Source organism: Salvelinus fontinalis, chromosome 22, assembly GCF_029448725.1.
Source record: "Salvelinus fontinalis isolate EN_2023a chromosome 22, ASM2944872v1, whole genome shotgun sequence".
NCBI lineage: Eukaryota > Metazoa > Chordata > Actinopteri > Salmoniformes > Salmonidae > Salvelinus > Salvelinus fontinalis.
Genome location: NC_074686.1, coordinates 38,097,002 through 38,120,892, shown reverse-complemented (window position 1 = coordinate 38,120,892; position 23,891 = coordinate 38,097,002). Strand labels below are relative to the sequence as shown.

Below are 23,891 nucleotides of genomic sequence, written 5' to 3'. Positions count from 1 at the left end.
CTAATTTCCTATAATTTCCACCTTTTGTCTATTCCATTTGCACAACAGCATGTGAAATTTATTGTCAATCAGTGTTGCTTCCTAAGTGGACAGTTTGATTTCACAGAAGTGTGATTGACTTGGAGTTACATTGTGTTGTTTAAGTGTTCCCTTTATTTTTTTGAGCAGTGTAGATAGAAATACTCCTCAGTTTCATCAGCTGTCCGGGTGGCTGGTCTCAGACGATCCCGCAGGTGAAGAACCCGGATGTGGAGGTCCTGTGCTGGTGTGATTACACATGATCTGCGGTTGTGAGGCCGGTTGGACCTACTGCCAAATTCTTTAAAACAACGTTGGAGGTGGCTTATGGTAGAGAAATTAACATTAAATTCTCTGGCAACAGCTCTGGTGGACATTTCTGCAGTCAGCATGCCAATTGCACGCTCCCTCCAAATTGTGGCATTGTGTCTTGTGACAAAACTGCACATTTTAGAGTGGCCTTTTATTGTCCCCAGCACAAGGTGCACCTATGTAATAATCATGCTGTTTAATCAGCTTCTTGATATGCCACACCTGTCAGGTGGATTATCTTGGCAAAGGAGAAAGGCTCACTAACAGGGAGGTAAACAGATTTGTGCACAACATTTTAGAGAAATAAGCTTATATGGAACGTTTCTGGGATATTTTATTTATTTCAGCTCATGAAACAACATGCGTTTATATTATATTTTGGTTCAGTATAAATATTTTCAGTCCGAACTAACCAATGGCTGTCCTGTATTTAGTAAAACATGATTTAACCTTTAATTAGGCAAGTCAGTTAAGAAGAAATTCTTATTTACAATGACGGCCTACCGGGGAACAGTGGGTTAACTGCCTTGTTCAGTGGCAGAATGACAGATTTTTACCTTGTCCGCTCGGGGATTCAATCTAGCAACATTTCGGTTACTGGCCCAACGCTACCTGCTGCCCCAAAACGTTTTTGTAAGTGGGAAAAACATTGAGGGGGAGAAAGCAAGCTAATAATAAAAAATAAAAAAACATTGTGTACACTTGAACCTTGACATGTAATGATAAGAGAAGTTTATCTTCCCAGAGTTCCCATCATTTTGTTTATTCTTTTTAGCCTGGGGGTAAGTTATCCATAGTCACAGATCTAGGACCAGCTACCCTCTATGAAACCTTTGCCTGACGACCTCTAGCCTACTGCTCTATCGATCGCTAGCTACACATTCATCATGGAGAGAAAAAAAACATTAGTGAGCGTGGCAATTGGCCAGAGCGATTGTGGCTGGGTAGCCAGGCAAATGAAAACCTCAAGTGTAAAACTGAAGGTGCAAACCTGACCTCGTGTCGAGGTAACTTCATTCTTCTTCCATGTTTTATTGAAGGAGAAAGAGCTAAAACCAAACAGGGGTACAGTGAGTCATATTAACTCTAGAAGGCCATCGTCTCATTCCTCATCTTTCCTCTGTGTCTGAAGAGGGGAGCATGTACGTGGCTACGCAGACCCACAAGCCCCCTGCCCCTCATGAGGAGTTCTGGTTTTCTGTGGCCCCCCAACCCCATCAAAATGACCAATCCCCGGTCTACATAAAGTCTATGTAATCTAGGGACATTGGATTAGGGGCTGATTTCTGACTGGGCTAACCGTCCAATGAAAACAGTGCTTCTTAGAAAACCTGAGGGGATTCAAGTTCACGTTGAGGTTTCCGAGTGGATGTTGGAACTGTAGATCAGATCACAGGGACACAAAAGATAAGCAAGGCTGTCGACCACTCTGTCCCAATGCAGACCAAAAAAGTAAACAAACATTGCCACAATAACAGGAAACCGCACCGCATCAGAGCCCTCGATCAACACAAACCAGCCTACCAGAATCCAGGGATTTCAAGGTGGATATGAATGAACGAACAGCAATAGTGAATTCTCAGAACTCTGTCGACTACATCCTATACAGTACCTATAGGAAATAGAAAATACAGAGGTAAACACATACTATACTAATGACAGTATTATTGAATTCATAGCACACGGACCAAGAAGGCCGTTTTCTAATGTTGAATTGTACCTTACACGGTGAAAAATCTGGTGTTTTTAGATAATTATATTAGATCAAATCCATACAGGAACTATTCTCTTAGCAGGCAAACTAAAATCATTCATTTAAAAAAGATGGACAGACATAAGAATAAAAAAAGGCAAATTCAAGAAAAAATTATTATTCCTAACTAGAAAATACTTTATTTTTCCTCTCAAAAGTAAGAAAATCTACTCAAAAATGTACTACGTTTTTTTTTTGTTTTTTTTAAGTGGTCTAAACATTTCACTGGGTTCAAAACGCCATGACAGTGATATCAGATCATTTTCCTTCTTAATTACACCATCAGAAAATACACTTAGCGACAGAATATGGAGAATGAACAGAGTGCATCTGCAAGACTTGACATTTATTAAATACATAAATGAAAAAAAAAAAAAATCTAATCCTTTTCAATTACAAATGTAGACAGAGAAAAGTCATCCCCTGATATAATTTGAGATGCTTTTAAGGTGTACATTAGGGGAATGAATCTCAAACTACCCAAAAGTTTTATCTGAGTTACAAATTCAAATGAAAGAAAATCACAATTTTAGAAAAAGCCCATAAAAAAAATATTTACAGGGTAAAGAAAATACTATTTAAAAAAAAAATTAAAACAGGAATAAGATATTTTAATTTTGAAGAGAGCCATCAACTACAGGTTTAACTTAAATAAAGCACACTATTTAATGGCAAACAAACCTGGTAAATATCTCACGGCCCTCACAAAACAAATACACTCCAAACCAGTTATAATTTTAATTAACACAAATGTGTTAATTAGAAAATGCGATTAAATGACAATTTCAAAAGCTATTTAAAATCAATAAAAATATGAATTAAAAAGTTGCACTGATCCTACAGCCTTCTTAGACTCAACAACAGAAGCATTTATCAGCAGACAAAAAATAAATCACTAAAAACCGGGATCACCCAAGAATAAACATTTAAATACAGTTTTATAGCACCAGGACCAGACAGCTTTCCCATAGAATTCTATTTAACATTTTGTTACAAAGTAGTGCCCTTGTTTACACAAATGACATCACAACAGGAGTGTGCAAAGCTGTCATCAAGGCAAAGTGTGGCTACTTTGAAGAATCTAAAATATATTTAGATTTGTTTAATACATTTTTTTGGTTACTACATGATTCCATATATGTTATTTCCTAATTTTGATGTCTTCACTATTATTCTACAATGTAGAAAATAATTTTTTATATTTATTCTCAGTACTACCCCACTGAAGACATTCCTTAAAAAAGAACACCCGGTCATACCAGACTTTATATGAGCAGATAAAACTCATAGAATAAAAATGTTTTACATCTTCCTACGTCTGAGGCTGGGTTTAACCTTCCAGACATGGAATTTAATCAACTCCCCACCTAAGGCTTTTACCTGCGACATATAGTTAGTTAAATGCACTAAAGAGGAACAATGGGTTCATATTGTGTCACGCCCTGGCCTTAGTATTCTTTGTTTTCTTTATTATTTTAGTTAGGTCAGGGTGTGACATGGGGAATGTTTGTGTTTTGTTGGTTTTGGGTGTTTCTATGGTAAAGGGGTTGTTGGGTGTAGTATATGGGTTTGTGTTGAGTACATGTGTCTAGCGTTGTCTATGTATGTTTAGTTGTCTAGGAGAGTCTATGGTTACCTGAATGAGTTCCCAATTAGAGACAGCTGATTTCGGTTGTCTCTGATTGGGAGCCTTATTTAGGGTAGCCATAGGCTTTCATTTGTTGTGAGTAGTTGTCTATGTGATACGTTTGTAGCCAGTGTGTGCACATCGTTGTTTAGCTTCACGATCGTTTTCTTGTTTTGTTTAGTGTTTAAGTGTTTTTGTTTCGTTTGCCTTCTTCGTAAATAAAAAGGAGATGGCTTATTTTCCTAAAGCTGCGTTTTGGTCCGTCAATCCTCCACACGATCGTGACAGAACTACTCACCATTACAGGACCAAGCGGCATGGAAAGCGGCAACAGGATCCACCTACACAGGATTCGTGGACATGGGAGGAGATACTGGATGGTAAGGGGCCGTGGGCACAACCGGGAGAATATCGCCTTCCTCGTGAAGAGCTGGAGGCAGCTAAAGCCGAGAGGAGGCGATATGAGGAGGCAGCACGGAGACAAGGCTGGAAGCCCGTGAGTACAACCCAAAAATTTCTTGGGGGGGGCCTTAAAGGGAGTGTGGCGAAGTCAGGTAGGAAACCTGCGCCTACTCCCTGTACTTACCGTGGAGAGCGAGAGTACGGGCAGACACCGTGTTACGCAGTAGAGCGCACGGTGTCTCCTGTACGCGTGCATAGCCCGGTTCGGTACATTTCAGCTCCACATATCGGCCGGGCTAGACTGAGCGTTGAGCCGTATGTCATGAAGCCGGCCCAACGCATCTGGTCACCAGTGCGTCTCCTCGGGCCGGTGTACATGGCACCAGCCTTATGCATGGTGTCCCCGGTTCGCCTACATAGGCCGGTGCGGGTTATTCCACCTCCCCGCACTGGTCAGGCGACGGGGAGCATACAACTAGGTAAGGTTGGGCAGGCTCGGCGCTCAAGGGAGCCAGTACGCCTGCACGGTCCGGTATTTCCGGCGCCACCTCCCCGCCCCAACCCAGTACCACCAGTGCCTCCTCCACGCACTAGCCATATGGTGCGTGTCTCCAGCCCTTTACCACCAGTGCCTAAACCACGCACCAAGCCTCCTGTGTGTCCCCAGAGTCCTGTGCGTCCTGTTGCTGCTCCCCGCACTAGCCCTGAGATGCGTGTCCCCAGCCCGGTGCCACCAGTCCCGGCACCACGCACCAGGCCTACAGTGCGCCTCAGCCGGCAGGCGTCTGCCGTCTGCACAGCGATGCCTGAACTGCCCGTCTCCCCAGCGCCATCTGAGCCATCCGTCTCCCCAGCGCCATCTGAGCCATCCGTCTCCCCAGCGCCATCTGAGCCATCCGTCTCCCCAGCGCCATCTGAGCCATCCGTCTCCCCAGCGCCATCTGAGCCATCCGTCTCCCCAGCGCCGTCTGAGCCATCCGTCTGCCATGAGCCTGCAAAGCCGCCCGTCTGCCATGAGCCTACAGAGCCGCCCGCCAGACAGGAGCCGCCAGAGCCGCCCGCCAGACAGGAGCCGCCAGAGCCGCCCGCCAGACAGGATCTGCCAGAGCCGCCCGCCAGACAGGATCTGCCAGAGCCGCCCGCCAGACAGGATCTGCCAGAGCCGCCCGCCAGACAGGATCTGCCAGAGCCGCCCGCCAGACAGGATCTGCCAGAGCCGCCCGCCAGACAGGATCTGCCAGAGCCGCCCGCCAGACAGGATCTGCCAGAGCCGCCCGCCAGACAGGATCTGCCAGAGCCGCCCGCCAGACAGGATCTGCCAGAGCCGCCCGCCAGACAGGATCTGCCAGAGCCGCCCGCCAGACAGGATCTGCCAGAGCCGCCAACCAGACAGGATCTGCCAGAGCCGCCAACCAGACAGGATCTGCCAGAGCCGCCAACCAGACAGGATCTGCCAGAGCCGCCAACCAGACAGGATCTGCCAGAGCCGCTAACCAGACAGGATCTGCCAGAGCAGTCATCTAGCCATGAGCAGCCAGATCCGTCAGCCAGCCATGAGCAGCCAGATCCGTCAGCCAGCCATGAGCAGCCAGATCCGTCAGCCAGCCATGAGCAGCCAGATCCGTCAGTCAGCCATGAGCAGCCAGATCCGTCAGCTAGCCATGAGCAGCCAGATCCGTCAGCTAGCCATGAGCAGCCAGATCCGTCAGCTAGCCATGAGCAGCCAGATCCGTCAGCTAGCCATGAGCAGCCAGATCCGTCAGCTAGCCATGAGCAGCCAGATCCGTCAGCTAGCCATGAGCAGCCAGATCCGTCAGCTAGCCATGAGCAGCCAGATCCGTCAGCTAGCCATGAGCAGCCAGATCCGTCAGCTAGCCATGAGCAGCCAGATCCGTCAGCTAGCCATGAGCAGCCAGATCCGTCAGCTAGCCATGAGCAGCCAGATCCGTCAGCTAGCCATGAGCAGCCAGATCCGTCAGCTAGCCATGAGCAGCCAGATCCGTCAGCTAGCCATGAGCAGCCAGATCCGTCAGCTAGCCATGAGCAGCCAGATCCGTCAGCTAGCCATGAGCAGCCAGATCCGTCAGCTAGCCATGAGCAGCCAGATCCGTCAGCTAGCCATGAGCAGCCAGATCCGTCAGCTAGCCATGAGCAGCCAGATCCGTCAGCTAGCCATGAGCAGCCAGATCCGTCAGCTAGCCATGAGCAGCCAGATCCGTCAGCTAGCCATGAGCAGCCAGATCCGTCAGCTAGCCATGAGCAGCCAGATCCGTCAGCTAGCCATGAGCAGCCAGATCCGTCAGCTAGCCATGAGCAGCCAGATCCGTCAGCTAGCCATGAGCAGCCAGATCCGTCAGCTAGCCATGAGCAGCCAGATCCGTCAGCCAGATCCGTCAGCCAGCCATGGGCCGTCCCTCAGTCCGGAGCTGCAGTCCCTCAGCCTGGTGCTGCCCCTTATCCTGGTGCTGTCCCTTACCCTGGTACTGCCCCTTAGTTCGGAGCTGCCCCTGACCCTGGTACTGCCCCTTACCCTGGTACTGCCCCTTAGTCCGGAGCTGCCCCTTAGTCCGGAACTGCCCCTTAATGCAGTGGGGTTAATGTGGAGGGGGGTTATTTGGAGGAAGCTAAGGAGGCGGTTAGGGACTGTGGTGACGTGGGGACCACGACCAGAGCCGGAGCCGCCACCGTGGATAGAAGCCCACCCAGACCCTCCCCTAGACTGGTTAATGGTGCGCCCGGAGTTCGCACCTTAAGGGGGGGGTTATGTCACGCCCTGGCCTTAGTATTCTTTGTTTTCTTTATTATTTTAGTTAGGTCAGGGTGTGACATGGGGAATGTTTGTGTTTTGTTGGTTTTGGGTGTTTCTATGGTAAAGGGGTTGTTGGGTGTAGTATATGGGTTTGTGTTGAGTACATGTGTCTAGCGTTGTCTATGTATGTTTAGTTGTCTAGGAGAGTCTATGGTTACCTGAATGAGTTCCCAATTAGAGACAGCTGATTTCGGTTGTCTCTGATTGGGAGCCTTATTTAGGGTAGCCATAGGCTTTCATTTGTTGTGAGTAGTTGTCTATGTGATACGTTTGTAGCCAGTGTGTGCACATCGTTGTTTAGCTTCACGATCGTTTTCTTGTTTTGTTTAGTGTTTAAGTGTTTTTGTCTCGTTTGCCTTCTTCGTAAATAAAAAGGAGATGGCTTATTTTCCTAAAGCTGCGTTTTGGTCCGTCAATCCTCCACACGATCGTGACATATTGGAGATGAACATGCTCGTCCCCAGAATCTTTTTACGTGTCTTTTGTCTACGGATAAAACTAAGATCATGAACAACTTCATAGTTAAGAACACGATAACCATATGGAACTAGATGTTGTTTCCCTATTCTACAAGAACCAGTTCCTAAAAAAACACATAACTTATAATATAACCATAACTTTTCAGAATTCACTGATAAAGTGTCTACAAGGAAAACTAAAAGGCATAGAAACCCGTAAATGACTTGGTAACAGGTCATACATTTATTTCCAGGAAATGATTCAAACCAATTTTGGATTGACCAACGTAGATATTTTCAAAAACACTTGCAATGTAAAAAAAGTTACATAAAGACATTTTGATTAGAAATATTTTAGACAGAGCAACCTTGAGGGAATCGTATTCGAGTCGGAACAGGATGTTCATACAATAGGGAAGATATACAAAACCTTGCAGAGAGCCTATCCAACTGACAATCTCTTAGAAAAAAAAAAGATGAACTACTGCAACCAAGACTTCCAAAAGAAACTGACGTTGACACAAGATTATCGGAAAGTTGGAGCAGAACTATCTAAATTACAGTTAAGTAAAAATGTACACTTAATCCAGAATAAACTAACGTAAAGAATGTATTATTACACAAGGGACAAATTTCACAAATTCTACAGCACAACGGCAGAGTCACGTCTTACGTTTAAACTAACAATGACTCAATAATCCACACCTTCTGTGATGTCATAAAGTTATGGGTGAGTTAGAACGTTTGCTGTAGGAAGTATTACAATATAAATGTACTTTAAATCCATCGGTCTGCCTATTTCAACACATGGCATATGAGGGTACAGCACGATACCCAACGGGGTAGGACTTTCTCTTGTCAATTATCTTGAAAAAACAAATGTAAACTTAGAGGATTGGTCGATTTCCAGTTTATCGTTAAAAAACAGAACAGGGGTGATGTTGTGATGGGTTTTGACAGGGGTGATGTTGTGATGGGTCTGAACAGGGGTGATGTTGTGACGGGTCTGAACAGGGGTGATGTTGTGATGGGTCTGAACAGGGGTGATGTTGTGATGGTCTGAACAGGGGTGATGTTGTGATGGGTCTGAACAGGGGTGATGTTGTGATGGGTCTGAACAGGGGTGATGTTGTGATGGGTCTGAACAGGGGTGATGTTGCGATGGGTCTGAACAGGGGTGATGTTGTGATGGGTCTGAACAGGGGTGATGTTGTGATGGTCTGAACAGGGGTGATGTTGTGATGGTCTGAACAGGGGTGATGTTGTGATGGGTCTGAACAGGGGTGATGTTGTGATGGGTCTGAACAGGGGTGATGTTGTGATGGGTCTGAACAGGGGTGATGTTGTGATGGGTCTGAACAGGGGTGATGTTGTGATGGGTCTGAACAGGGGTGATGTTGTGATGGGTCTGAACAGGGGTGATGTTGTGATGGGTCTGAACAGGGGTGATGTTGTGATGGTCTGAACAGGGGTGATGTTGTGGATGTTTGTGTGCATCTGTATTCTGTCGTTTGTATGTGGATGTTTTGTATGGTTTAATTAAAAACATACATATATATATTTTTTTTTAAATGAAGTCAACCCATACTATAGGAATGGGGGTTATAACAAAATTGATTTCACATAACTAGGTATACAGCACATTCGGAAAGTATTCAGCCATTTTTTAACAATACAGCCTTATTCTAAAATGGATTCAATTGTTTGTTTCCCTCATCAATCTACACACAATACCCCATAATGACAAACCAAACACAGGTTTAGAAATATTTGCAAATTTATAAAAAAAACAACTGAAATATCGCTTTTAAATAAATATTCAGACCCTTTACTCAGTACTTTGTTGAAGCACCTTTGCCAGGGTTTACAGCCTCAAGTCTTCTTGGGTATGACGCTACAAGCTTGGCACACCTGTATCCCATTCTCCCATTTTCTATGCAGCTCCTCTCAAGCTCTGTCAGGTTGGATGTGGAGTGTCGCTGCACAGCTATTTTCAGGTCTGTCCAGAGATGTTTGATCGGGTTCAAGTCCGGGCTCTGGCTGGGCCAGTCAAGGACATTCAGAGACTTGTCCTGAAGCCACTCATGTGTTGTCTTGGCTGTGTGCTTAGGGTCATTGTCCTGAGCGCTCTGGAGCAGGTTTTCATCAAGCATCTCTCTGTACTTTGCTCCATTAATCTTTATCTCGATCCTGACTAGTCTCCCAGTCCCTGCCACTGCACCACCATGCTTCACTGTAGAGATGGTGCCAGATTTCGTCCAGATGTGACGGTTGGCCAAAGAGTTCAATATTGGTTTCATCAGACCAGAGAATCTTGTTTGTCATGGTCTGAGTCCTTCAGGTGCCTTTTGGCAAAAGTTGACTGTCATGTGCCTTTTACTGAGGAGTGGCTTCCGTCTGGCCACTCGACCATAAAAGCCTGATTGGTGGAGTGCTGCAGAGATGGTTGTCCTTCTGGAAGGTTCTCCCATCTCCACAGAGGAGCTCTAGAGCTCTGTCAGAGTGACCATCAGGTTCTTGGTGACCTCCCTGACCAAGGCCATTCTCCCCGATTGCTCAGTTTGTCCGGGCGGCCAGCTCTAAGAAGAGTCTTGGTGGTTCCAAACTTCTTACATTTAAGAATGATGGAGGCCACTGTGTACTTGAGGATCGTCAATGCTGCAGACATTTTTTGGTACCCTTCCCCAGATCTGTGCCTCGACAAAATCCTGTCTCGGAGCTCTACGGACAATTCCTTCAACCTCATGGCTTGGTTTTTGCTCTGACATGCACTGTCAACTGTGGGACCTTAATATAAACAGGTGAAAAAGTTTTTAAGTCTGAATACTTTACAAATGCACTGTACATACATACATACCATAGGAGTGACTTAACACATATATTTGAACTATATGAACAAATGAGATCCTATTAAAGGACTAATTAGTATTCTAGTTCAATGGTATGTACTATTGGAATAACCAGAGCCTTGTAGTACTGTATATTAAATAAGAGGTTATGGGAAACGAGGAAAAATAATACCAACACTGATCTGAAGGGATGTGGCCTCAAATGGAGTAATATTGACCAATGGTCCATACACCAGAGAATGTGGAAAAATCTGCACAAGTGGCTTTACCTCAACCCATTTCTAAAAACCCTCTCTAACCCAAAAGCCATCTGTTTTGACATGGGACAGGAGGCGAGGGATGGCGAGGTGTGTTGTATATCGTCGCCCTGGGCGTTGCAGAGAAAAAGAAAATCAACATGACCTACCTCTCTACCCCTCTACCATACATCACAGTTAAATCAACATGACCTACCCCTCTACCATACATCACAGTTAAATCAACATGACCTACCCCTCTACCATACATCACAGTTAAATCAACATGACCTACCCCTCTACCATACATCACAGTTAAATCAACATGACCTACCCCTCTACCATACATCACAGTTAAATCAACATGACCTACCCCTCTACCATACATCACGGTTAAATCAACATGATCTACCCCTCTACCATACATCACGGTTAAATCAACATGACCTACCTCTCTACCATACATCACAGTTAAATCAACATGACCTACCCCTCTACCTCTCTACCATACATCACGGTTAAATCAACATGACCTACCCCTCTACCCCTCTACCATACATCACAGTTAAATCAACATGACCTACCCCTCTACCCCTCTACCATACATCACAGTTAAATCAACATGACCTACCCCTCTACCATACATCACAGTTAAATCAACATGACCTTCCCCTCTACCCCTCTACCATACATCACAGTTAAATCAACATGACCTACCCCTCTACCATACATCACAGTTAAATCAACATGACCTACCCCTCTACCCCTCTACCCCTCTACCATACATCACGGTTAAATCAACATGACCTACCTCTCTACCATACATCACAGTTAAATCAACATGACCTACCCCTCTACCCCTCTACCATACATCACAGTTAAATCAACATGACCTACCTCTCTACCATACATCACAGTTAAATCAACATGACCTTCCCATCTACCCCTCTACCATACATCACAGTTAAATCAACATGACCTACCCCTCTACCATACATCACAGTTAAATCAACATGACCTTCCCATCTACCCCTCTACCATACATCACAGTTAAATCAACATGACCTACCCCTCTACCATACATCACAGTTAAATCAACATGACCTTCCCATCTACCCCTCTACCATACATCACAGTTAAATCAACATGACCTACCCCTCTACCCCTCTACCATACATCACAGTTAAATCAACATGACCTACCCCTCTACCCCTCTACCATACATCACAGTTAAATCAACATGACCTACCCCTCTACCCCTCTACCATACATCAAGGTTAAATCAACATGACCTACCCCTCTACCATACATCACAGTTAAATCAACATGACCTACCCCTCTACCCCTCTACCATACATCACAGTTAAATCAACATGACCTACCTCTCTACCATACATCACAGTTAAATCAACATGACCTACCCCTCTACCCCTCTACCATACATCACGGTTAAATCAACATGACCTTCCCCTCTACCCTGTAGTTATGGTGACTACCTCCTAAAGTAAACAACACCCTAGACAATACAAAAAACACATACTTCAACATGTCACACCCTGACCTAACTAAAATAATAATGAAAACAAAGATAACTAAGGCCAGGGTGTGACAACATCCTAATTTGTGCTAATTAACTTGAACAGACTGAATACATGACTTTGTGAGTTGTTTATATAAATCATCAAGAAGTGGGCCTATAATGCATGTGTGTTAACCTTGGAAGAAGCAGCAGCAGTTCCCTAACGTGAACCCGGCCATGCTGCGGACCAGAGAGGAAGAGGCAAAGCGAGAGGGATAACTAGGCCCAAAATCTGCCTGGAGTTCTCTCTTATGCGCTCACGTCAATGAGACTGTTGGATTTGGTCAACAACAAAAATGTAATGGCTTATTTGCTGAGGTTTATTTGATTGAATAGAAGTTCCGTAATGCTTAGGCTGTTACCGAGTGTAGTGATTAACAAGTGGGGCAAAAAAGTATTGTCAGCCACCAATTGTGCAAGTTCTCCCACTTTAAAAAGATGAGAGAGGCCTGTAATTTTCATCATAGGTACACTTCAACTATGACAGACAAAATTAGAAAAAAAAATCCAGAAAATCACATTGTAGGATTTTTTATGAATTATGAATGCATAATGAATTTTAATGCAAATAATGGTGGAAAATAAGTATTTGGTCAATAACAAAAGTTTATCTCAATACTTTGTTATATACCCTTTGTTGGCAATGACAGAGGTCAAACGTTTTCTGTAAGTCTTCACAAGGTTTTCACACACTGTTGCTGGTATTTTGGCCCATTCCTCCATGCAGATCTCCTCTAGAGCAGTGATGTTTTGGGGCTGTTGCTGGGCAACACGGACTTTCAACTCCCTCCAAAGATTTTCTATTGGGTTGAGATCTGGAGACTGGCTAGGCCACTCCAGGACCTTGAAATGCTTCTTACGAAGCCACTCCTTCGTTGCCTGGGCAGTGTGTTTGGGATCATTGTCATGCTGAAAGACCCAGCCACATTTCATCTTCAATGCCCTTGCTGATGGAAGGAGGTTTTCACTCAAAATCTCACGATACATGGCCCCATTCATTCTGTCTTTTACTTGGATCAGTCGTCCTGGTACCTTTGCAGAAAAACAGCCCCAAAGCATCATGTTTCCACCCCCATGCTTCACAGTAGGTATGGTGTTCTTTGGATGCAACTCAGCAATCTTTGTCCTCCAAACACGACGAGTTGAGTTTTTACCAAAAAGTTCTATTTTGGTTTCATCTGACCATATGACATTCTCCCAATCTTCTTCTGGATCATCCAAATGCTCTCTAGCAAACTTCAGACGGGCCTGGACATGTACTGGCTTAAGCAGGGGGACACGTCTGGCACTGCAGGATTTGAGTACCTGGCGGCGTAGTGTGTTACTGATGGTAGGCTTTGTTACTTTGGTCCCAGCTCTCTGCAGGTCATTCACTAGGTCCCCCCGTGTGGTTCTGGGATTTTTGCTCACCATTCTTGTGATCATTTTGACCCCACAGGGTGAGATCTTGCGTGGAGCCCCAGATCGAGGGAGATTATCAGTGGTCTTGTATGTCTTCCATTTCCTAATAATTGCTCCCACAGTTGATTTCTTCAAACCAAGCTGCTTACCTATTGCAGATTCAGTCTTCCCAGCCTGGTGCAGGTCTACAATTTTGTTTCTGGTGTCCTTTGACAGCTCTTTGGTCTTGGCCATAGTGGAGTTTGGAGTGTGACTGTTTGAGGTTGTGGACAGGTGTCTTTTATACTGATTTGCAAATAAATAAATTAAAAATCCTACAATGTGATTTTCTGGATTTTTTCCCTCATTTAGTCTGTCATGGTTGAAGTGTACCTATGATGAAAATTACAGGCCTCTCTCATCTTTTTAAGTGGGAGAACTTGCACAATTGGTGGCTGACTAAATACTTTTTTGCCCCACAAGGGCACTATGGTAGATGGATCCAAAGGTTTAAGAGTAGTAGCAGCTGCACTTTGATGAAATTATTTCACCATAATCAAGGACTGATAAGGTGACTGAATAATCTGCTTCCTACTGTTTAGAGAAAGACAACATCTGTTTCTGTAGAAAAAGACAACTTCAAATCTTAGCTTCTCAACCAGCTCATCTACATCAACCAGCTCATCTGTTTTTGAACCGTCAAATCCATATCAAACCAAATGCCTAGGTATTTATACGCGGGAACCAGTGGCGACTTGTCATTCAAGGCAGAGATCTTTTTTATTTTCTTTCTTGAGTAAAGCAGCTCCAAAATGCAGGTGTTTCAGCATAGCAAAATGTTTTCTGTGGTGGTGGGGCAGCATGCGGAAAACACGGAGCATAGGGGTTGGTAATGTTCTCTAGTTGCACAGTGATTGGCTCAGTGGTCTGTCACTCATGGTGTCCTGTGTGAATTTAAGTGTATTTTTTTTCTGTCCTGTCTCTGTTCTGTCTCTGTTCTGTCTCTGTCCTGTCTCTGTCCTGTCTCTGTTCTGTTATAATCTCCACCCGGCACAGCCAGAAGAGGACTGGCCACCCCTCATAGCCTGGTTCCTCTCTAGGTTTCTTCCTAGGTTCTGACCTTTCTATGGAGTTTGTCCTAGCCACCGTGCTTCTACACCTGCATTGCTTGCTGTTTGAGGTTTTAGGCTGGGTTTCTGTACAGCACTTTGAGATATCAGCTGATGCAAGCTTTATAAATACATTTGATTGATACTAAGTCACCACCAAATCTACAGGGAGAGCTTGAAAAGTCAAGCTTCTTGGGTGCTGCCATAGAGTTACATTAGAAGTGCCCATCCAAGAAGGCTCTGTCACGTTCCTGACCTATTTATGTTAGTTTTTGTGTGTTAGTTGGTCAGGACGTGAGGTTGGGTGGGCATTCTATGTTATCTGTTTCTATGTTGGTTTCGGTTTGCCTGGTATGGCTCTTGATTAGAGGCAGGTGGTTTGCGTTTGCCTCTAATTAAGAGTCATATTTAGGTAGGGCATTCTCACTGTTTGTTTGTGGGTGATTGTCTCCTGTGTCTGTATGTATGTTCGTACCACATAGGACTGTAGCGTTTGTTTGTTTCGTTTCGATGTCGTCTGTTTTCCTGTACGTAAGTTTATGTTTAGTTATGTAAGTTTATGTTCAGGTTGCGTCAACGTCGTTTTGTTATTTTGTAAGCTTGTTAAAGTGTTTTGTTTCGTTTCGTGTTGCCATCATATTTTATAATAAAGATGGCTTATTTCCCTAAGCCTGCGTTTTGGTCTGAGGATCCTTCTCTCCTCACCTCGTCCGAGGATGAGGAGAGCGTCACCCGTTACAGAATCACCCACCAAGCTAAGACCAAGCGGCAAAGGGAAACTAAACGGAGTAAGGGACAGGAGAGAAAGGATTTCTGGACATGGGAGCAAATAATGAATGGAGAAGGTCCCTGGGCTAAGGCAGGAGAAAATCGCCTTCCCAAAGCTGAGCTGGAGGCACGGAGGAGAGCAGAGGCTACCGAGGAGAGGAACCGGAGCTATGAGGGAACGCGTCTGGCACGGAAGCCAAAAAAGCCCGTGAGTAATTCCCAAAAATTTCTTGGGGGGGGGGCTAGGAGATAGTGGGCCAAGGGCAGGTAGGAGACCTGCGCCCACTTCCCAGGCTTACCGTGGAGAGCGGGAGTACGGGCAGGCGCCGTGTTACGCAGTAGAGCGCACGGTGTCTCCTGTACGAGTGCATAGCCCAGTGCGGGTTATTCCACCTCCCCGCACTGGGAGGGCTAGATTGGGCATTGAGCCAGGTGTCATGAGGCCGGCTCAACGCGTCTGGTCTCCAGTGCGTCTCCTCGGGCCGGCATACATGGCACCTGCCTTACGCATGGTTTCCCCGGTTCGCCTACATAGGCCGGTGCGGGTTATTCCACCTCCCCGCACTGGTCGGGCAACCGGGAGCATTCAACCAGGTAAGGTTGGGCAGGTTCAATGCTCAAGAGTGCCAGTACGCCTCCATGGTCCGGTATTTCCGGCACCACCTCCCCGCCCCAGCCTAGTACCTACAGTGTATACACTACGCACTAGGCTACCAGTGCGTATCCTGAGCCCTGTTCCTCCTCCACGCACTCTCCCTGTAGTGCGTGTATCTAGCCCGGTGCCTCCAGTTCCGGCCCCACGCACTAAGCTACCAGTGCGTCTCCAGAGCCCTGAACCCACTGTATCTTCTCCCCCTACTAATCCTGATGTGCTTGTCCTCAGCCCGGTGTCACCAGTGCCGGTACCACGCATCAGGGATAGAGTAGGCTTTGAGAATACAGTGTGCCCTGTCCCTGCTCCCCGCACTAGTAGGAAGGTGCTTGTCATTAGCACGGTGCCTCCAGTTCCGGCACCACGCACCAGGTCTACAGTGCGCCATATCCGGCCAGAGCCATCCGTCTCCCCAGCGCCATCTGAGCCATCCGTCTCCCCAGCGCCATCTGAGCCATCCGTCTCCCCAGCGCCGTCTGAGCCATCCGTCTGCCAGGAGCCTGCAAAGCCGCCCGTCTGCCATGAGCCTGCAAAGCCGCCCGTCTGCCATGAGCCTACAGAGCCGTCAGCCAGACAGGAGCCGCTAGAGCCGTCAGCCAGACAGGAGCCGCTAGAGCCGTCAGCCAGACAGGATCCGCCAGAGCCGCCAACCAGACAGGATCTGCCAGAGCCGCCAACCAGACAGGATCTGCCAGAGCCGCCAACCAGACAGGATCTGCCAGAGCCGCCAACCAGACAGGATCTGCCAGAGCCGCCAACCAGACAGGATCTGCCAGAGCCGCCAGCGAGCCATGAGCAGCCAGAGCCGTCAGAGCGCCATGAGCAGCCAGAGCCGTCAGAGCGCCATGAGCGTCGAGAGCCGTCAGCCTGCCATGAGCGTCGAGAGCCGTCAGCCTGCCATGAGCGTCGAGAGCCGTCAGCCTGCCATGAGCGTCGAGAGCCGTCAGCCTGCCATGAGCGTCGAGAGCCGTCAGCCTGCCATGAGCGTCGAGAGCCGTCAGCCAGCCATGAGCATCGAGAGTCGTCAGTCAGCCATGAGCTGCCCTTAAGCCTGAAAAGGCTAGATACCCAGAACTGCCCATCAGTCCAGAGCTGTCTCTCTGTCCGGAGCTGCCTTTCAGTCCGGAGTTGCCCCTCTATCCTGATCTCCCTCTCTATCTTTATCTACCTCTATAGTCTTATCTATCCCTCTGTCTTGGTTTATCTCTCTGTCCCGGTATTGTCATTATTAGATATGTTATTAGGAGGATTTTGTGGGGGAAGTAAGAGGGTGGACATTCTTGAAGGGAGGGGGCTAGGATGGATTATGGTGGGGTGGGAACCGCGCCCGGAGCCTGAGCCACCACCGTGGTTAGATGCCCACCCAGACCCTCCCCTAGACTTTGTGCTGGTGCGTCCGGAGTTCGCACCTTGTGGGGGGGGTACTGTCACGTTCCTGACCTATTTATGTTAGTTTTTGTGTGTTAGTTGGTCAGGACGTGAGGTTGGGTGGGCATTCTATGTTATCTGTTTCTATGTTGGTTTCGGTTTGCCTGGTATGGCTCTTGATTAGAGGCAGGTGGTTTGCGTTTGCCTCTAATTAAGAGTCATATTTAGGTAGGGCATTCTCACTGTTTGTTTGTGGGTGATTGTCTCCTGTGTCTGTATGTATGTTCGTACCACATAGGACTGTAGCGTTTGTTTGTTTCGTTTCGATGTCGTCTGTTTTCCTGTACGTAAGTTTATGTTTAGTTATGTAAGTTTATGTTCAGGTTGCGTCAACGTCGTTTTGTTATTTTGTAAGCTTGTTAAAGTGTTTTGTTTCGTTTCGTGTTGCCATCATATTTTATAATAAAGATGGCTTATTTCCCTAAGCCTGCGTTTTGGTCTGAGGATCCTTCTCTCCTCACCTCGTCCGAGGATGAGGAGAGCGTCACCCGTTACAGGCTCAAGGTCATTCGCCACAGGTCAAATCACGTTATATCTACAGTAGCTTTGATTGGACTGATCATGTCAACATCATACTTTCAAAATCTTAGCTAGCAGTCAGCATCATGAATCAAGTCAATAATCTACTGGCAAATTATTTTCAATAAATTATAGATAAGCACCGATATGTTTTATCGACCATTGGACATAAACATTACACAACAAGTTGGAATTCTTAAATTTAACAATGAGTGGTTTGGGGGAAAAAATCAGTGGCTAATTGCAAGCATTGCAAAGCAATCACTAGCCTGCTATTCAGGACTGTGTGTGTTGTCCACGTCTGGGTTTAAGAGCCTCTTTTCCAAGTTTAAAAGGATAAACATTCAACATTGGCCATGCTGTCAATCCAGCATGACTTCTGCTGCATTCAAAACTTCAGTGAGTTCAAGACAACTGGGTACTCGGGGGGGGGGGGGGGGGGGAGCTCCAACTGGGAAAATGCGTTTTGACTGGTCATTCAACTCAGGCCTCCTTCTAGAGCTCTGACCTGAAGAACACTGACGTCACTGACCTTGTTCCACCCCCCCCCCCCGGGTTCCCAGTTGTCTTGAAAGCACCATAAATCCAGAGAATACCAGACTGATGTCAAAATTTGCCCACGAAGGACCGCCGCGCCACCTTCCTGTTCAAGTAACCACAGCACAACAAGGTGAGTCCAAAAATGGCTTGTATGCTGATGCAAAAATTATGTAAAATGCCAGGGAGATATGTATACTGTAGCTAACAAAGTAATACTAAGTGTATGTTGTGTAGTAAGCGGTTAGTAGCCCATGTGCCTCACCCTAATCATTTGCTCCCTTTTCACCTCTTCATTTCACCTACTGATCTGACTTGGTGGTGCATGTGTAGCCTATAGTCTGTTTTAGAGAAATGTCATCATCGAATATTGTAAGAGCTTTCATTGTCTGCTTATATGCCCCCTTTATTTATCCTACGGTTCTGACTTGGTGTACAGGGAGAACACTGTAAGAACGGTCCATGTTCTGAATTCTGTCGCTGTACATTTCAAAAGTGCTGGACAAATAGTTATTTTGACTACGTCCGTCCTAGCTCGCTCATTAATGTCTTGATCGAAATGACGGATTGCATCTTAGCCGCTCATTGTCCCCTTAAGCCATAGTTTGTACATCCAGGGATCGAAACTGGTGAGTGCCCAAAAAGGTGACACTTTTTTCTTGCACTGAAACATGCAAAAAAATCCCTGCTAGGGGGAAATGCAGGTTAACTAATTAAACAAAGAATATGATCTACATGATCAGTCTCTTTGTGTAAAATAAAAAGTTTTTAACGTGAACCTAAATCACAATTTTTTTTTTTTTTTTAAAGAAAGCAATCCAACGTTATTTGTTGCCTAGACTTTATTTCAAATTACATTCAAGCCTTGAGAAAAAACACACAACACTAATATTGCAGTTAGCCTTTATAATAGAAGCTTGTTACCATGACATCCTTAATAATAGAATGCTTGTGACCACACACACACACATTTAAATATTGCACTTGGGACAAAAACATCTCAAGTAGAAATAGAATGAAACAAACAGGCATTCTATTTTTGCGACCACTATAGTAGACGTCGATCAAGTGCACAAGGCTACACGTGTGTAAAAATAACGCTCACTGAGTAAACAAAATGCAATAATCCCCCCTCACTCACACACAAGTGTTACTGTCAAGTTCAACAAAAGCAATATCTTTGGGCTACACTGCAGGTTATTACAGGGTACACTTTCTGCCTGTGGACATCTGCTCTACAATGTGCCAGCAGAGCATGATACACTTTGTTGGCATAATTGATCTCTTTCAGGTAGAGAGTACACTCCTGGCACACCCCTTTTTATCCACCGTATTGAAAAAGGGAGAAAGAGGGAAAGTGTGTGGTGTTCCTTTCACCTCTACAGTAGAGGTCGACCGACTATGATTTTTCAACGCTGATACAGATTATTGGAGGACCAAAAAAAAGCCGATACCGATTAATCGGACGATTTAAAAAAATGTATTTGTAATAATGACAATTACAACAATACTGAATGAACACTTATTTTAACCTAATATAATACATCAATAAAATCAATTTAGCCTCAAATAAATAATGAAACATGTTCAATTTGGTTTAAATAATGCAAAAACAAAGTGTTGGAGAAGAAAGTAAAAGTGCAATATGTGCCATGTAAGAAAGCTAACGTTTAAGTTCCTTGCTCAGAACATGAGAACATATGAAAGCTGGTGGTTCCTTTTAACATGAGTCTTTAATATTCCCAGGTAAGAAGTTTTAGGTTGTAGTTATTATAGGAATTATAGTACACTTTCTCTCTATACGATTTGTATTTCATATACCTTTGACTATTGGATGTTCTTATAGGCACTTTAGTATTGCCAGTGTAACAGTATAGCTTCCATCTCTCTCCTCACCGCTACCTGGGCTCGAACCAGGAAATCATCGACAACAGCCACCCTTGAAGCAGCGTTACCCATGCAGAGCAAGGGGAACAACTACTCCAAGTCTCAGAGCGAGTGACGTTTGAAACGCTATTAGTGCGCACCCCGCTAACTAGCTAGCCATTTCACATCGGTTACACCAGCCTAATCTCGGGAGTTGATAGGCTTGAAGTCATAAACAGCGCAATAGCTGCTGGCAAATGCAGGAAAGTGCTGTTTGAATGAATGCTTACGTGCCTGCTGCTGCCTACCACCATTCAGTCAGACTGCTCTATCAAATGATAGACTTAATTATAACATAATAACACACAGAAATACGAGCCTTTGGTCATTAAATGGTCGAATACGGAAACTATCATTTCGGGAAAAAAACGTTTATTCTTTCAGTGAAATACGGAACGGTTCCGTGTTTTATCTAATGGGTGGCTATCCTAAGTCTAAATACTGTTGTTACATTGTACAACCTTCAATGTTATGTCATAATTATGTACAATTCTGGCAAATTAATTACGGCCTTTGTTAGGAATAAATGGACTTCACACAGTTCGCAATGAGCCAGGCGGCCAAAACTGCTGCATATACCCTGACTCTGCTTGCACTGAATGCAAGAGATGTGACACAATTTCCCTAATTAATAGAAGTTTATGTTGGCATGCAATATTAACTAAATATGCAGGTTTAAAAATATACAGTTGAAGTCGGAAGTTTCCAAGACCGTCATTAATGTGCCAGAATTGTACATAACATTGAAGGTTGTGCAATGTAACAGCACTATTTAGACTTAGGATTGCCACCCATTAGATAAAATACGGAACGGTTTCGTATTTCACTGAAAGAATAAACGTTTTGTTTTCGAAATTATAGTTTCCGTATTTGACCATATTAATGACCTAAGACTCGTATTTTTGTGTGTTATTATATTATAATTAAGTCTATGATTTGATAGAGCAGACTGACTGAGCGGTGGTAGGTAGCAGCAGGCTCGTAAGCATTCATTCTAACAGCACTTTCCTGCATTTGCCAGCAGCTCTTCGCTGTACTTGAAGCACAGCTCTGTTTATGTCTTCAAGCCTATCAACTCCCGAGATTAGGCTGGCAATACTAAAGTGCCTATAAGAACATATATGAAATGCAAATGGTAGAGAGAAATAGTCCTATATTTCCAATAATAACTGCAACCTTAAACTTCTTACCTGGGAATATTGAAGACTCATGTTAAAAGTAACCATCAGCTTTCATATGTTCTCATGTTCTGAGCAAGGAACTTAAACGTTAGCTTTCTTACATGGCACATATTGCACTTTTACTTTCTTCTCCAACACTTTGTTTTTGCATTATTTAAACCAAATTGAACATGTTTCATTACTTATTTGAGACTAAATTGATGTATTATATTAAGTTAAAATAAAAGTGTTCATTCAGTATTGTTGTAATTGTCATTATTACAAATATATATATAAAATAATCCCCCCCCCCAAAAAAAAAAAATCGTTAACGGCTTTTTTTGGTCCTCCGATAATCAGTATCGGCGTTGGAAAATCATAATCGGTCAACCTCTAATTTACATGCTACAATTGCCACCGGCGGGAACAGCTGATCTTGCCTCCTTCCGACTGCCTTCCATTTTTGAAGACATTTATTTTTATTGTTAGAGTGGTCAATATATTGGATAAACTGTGTGAGGATTTACTGACGTGGAGCCCTCCTGTAGCTGTTACCGTGGTTATAGAGACAAGTAGTTCCATTTTCCCCGTCCGCCACTGAATCACCTCCCCAGCCCAGGATCGAGTGAGATTTAGTACACCATCTGCATCCCACATGGCACCCTATTCCCTATATAGTGCACCACTTTTGACCAGGTCTCATAGGGCTCTGGTCAAAAGTAGTACGCTATGTAACGAATAGGGAGGGACGCTGACATACAGTGGTGGCCAACTGACCTTTTTTATGCCCCACAGTGCCAGGAAGTTGGAACATTCGTGTACAAAACAGCCACTGTGTTGTGTTCCATTGACCGGATTCCAAACTGGGTGAGAGACTATTCCAACGGAAAGGGGCTTAGAATGCTACTCTACACAGACGTTCAAACTACTGAGAGAAGGCTAGACTTGATTTAAAACATTGGTATCACAACGGCCATTTGTTATTTTAAAGTGGATTTTTTTTTTTTTTTTTTTTAAGTAGGCCACTTACAGTAGGCGACTGTAATAGTGAACCGAGTACAGGAAATAATATAGTAGTCATCTAAAACATGCCGTTAGATCACTTCATGTGAGATGAACACGGTTATTATTAAGGTTGTGTTGCATTTCATGTTCTGATCTCATGTGGGAAGACTTGAGGACAGAGGAGAACTGGATAGCCTAATTACATTGCTAGTTCTTATCTCTCGGAAGGACATTCTTGTCAAAATCCCATCAGAGGAAGAAAAAAAAACTATTATTTTTGCAACCTGATTAATTTGATATGAAACATGGTGGCTACATGATCGTTTTGATTTAATTAAATTAGGCTTACTTGTGCCACCAATCATCTTATGTTAACAGTAGGCTAGCCTAGTAAATAAACTAATGAAACACATGCAATGGAAATGAATGATGATGAAATGTAAAATGTCGCACTGGTTGTAACAAGTGTTATTAAGTAGCCAACAAACTCTCATAATAAATTCGGCATAGCATCGACATTTGACATACACATATCAAATTTAGCAAATGTGTTAATAATTTGCTGTGTTTACACTAATAAACACAGTTTTCCGAATGCTTTGTTCCCTTCAATGGATGTGAACAGGAGTGAAGAGATTTTTTAACTTAAAATCTTACTTTTATGTTTGCCCGTATTCCAAGACCGTTTCGCCATACTTGGACTTCGAATGATAGCTCTTCCAGCCGACCTTATGGCATCCATCGCGACTTTAGGACAAGGAAACTTGACGTGTTTGTAGTAAGGTTATTTCTAGACCTTAGAGCTCCAAGACTGTTGTTGACTTCGGGGCTTTGATTCTTGGGATGACTTTAATTTGGGCGGCGCTATATCTGTCAATCAACCGAATGGGCAATCCCCATGCAAGCATACGTCATGAGAGGGAATCCCAAGAGGATAAAATAGTGTGTGTGTGTCAAGTGGCATTTGATTAAAACAAATCACTGTCGTTGCTTTATTGCCTGTTATACCGTCAAGTGACAATGAAGATGCCAGGCTACTTGTCTCAATGATTTGTTCTATCTTAGTGCAAAAGTCATGAGTTCCAACCAAAAATGTACTGTCGCCATCTTGTGGTCATAAACGTTTGCTCTCCTGCATGTTTTCAAAGCTGTATTCAGTATTGTAGCGACCTGCACAGACAGCCGTGTGTTATGTGTTAGGCTAGTAGATGGTTGTGTTGTACTGACCAGTACTTAGTGTTCGCGGGGTCCGACATGTCAATCAACCTGCTATCTGCCAATCACGGGAATGCCTGGAATGTTCTGATGCCGGGCATCGTGGTGGTTGGCGGAGTGGCGTGGAGGGGGGTTGGGCAGGGGGATGG

The 23,891-nt window shown here is 44.7% G+C and overlaps 1 protein-coding gene and 1 long non-coding RNA gene across 4 annotated transcripts in view; both read right to left on the bottom strand.

Moving 5' to 3' along the window:
* Nucleotides 1-23,465, bottom strand: part of LOC129820289 (low density lipoprotein receptor adapter protein 1-A-like) — a 47,739-nt gene extending 24,274 nt beyond the window's left edge. For both annotated transcript variants that reach the window (XM_055877355.1, XM_055877356.1), the window contains exon 1: nt 23,185-23,465. In XM_055877355.1, the coding sequence (XP_055733330.1) occupies nt 23,185-23,269 (85 nt within the window). In that variant the 5' untranslated portion in view covers nt 23,270-23,465. The remainder of the gene's footprint in view (nt 1-23,184) is intronic.
* Nucleotides 6,933-12,516, bottom strand: LOC129820291 (uncharacterized). Of its 2 annotated transcripts, none has more exons than XR_008754183.1 (3): nt 11,409-12,516; nt 11,272-11,361; nt 6,933-11,224 (listed from the first exon to the last, which is right to left on the bottom strand). It is a non-coding gene; the product is annotated as an uncharacterized LOC129820291 (long non-coding RNA). The 2 variants fall into 2 exon arrangements; XR_008754184.1 differs by having other exon boundaries at nt 11,272-11,568; nt 11,616-12,516.
* Nucleotides 23,466-23,891: the final 426 nt, after the last annotated feature.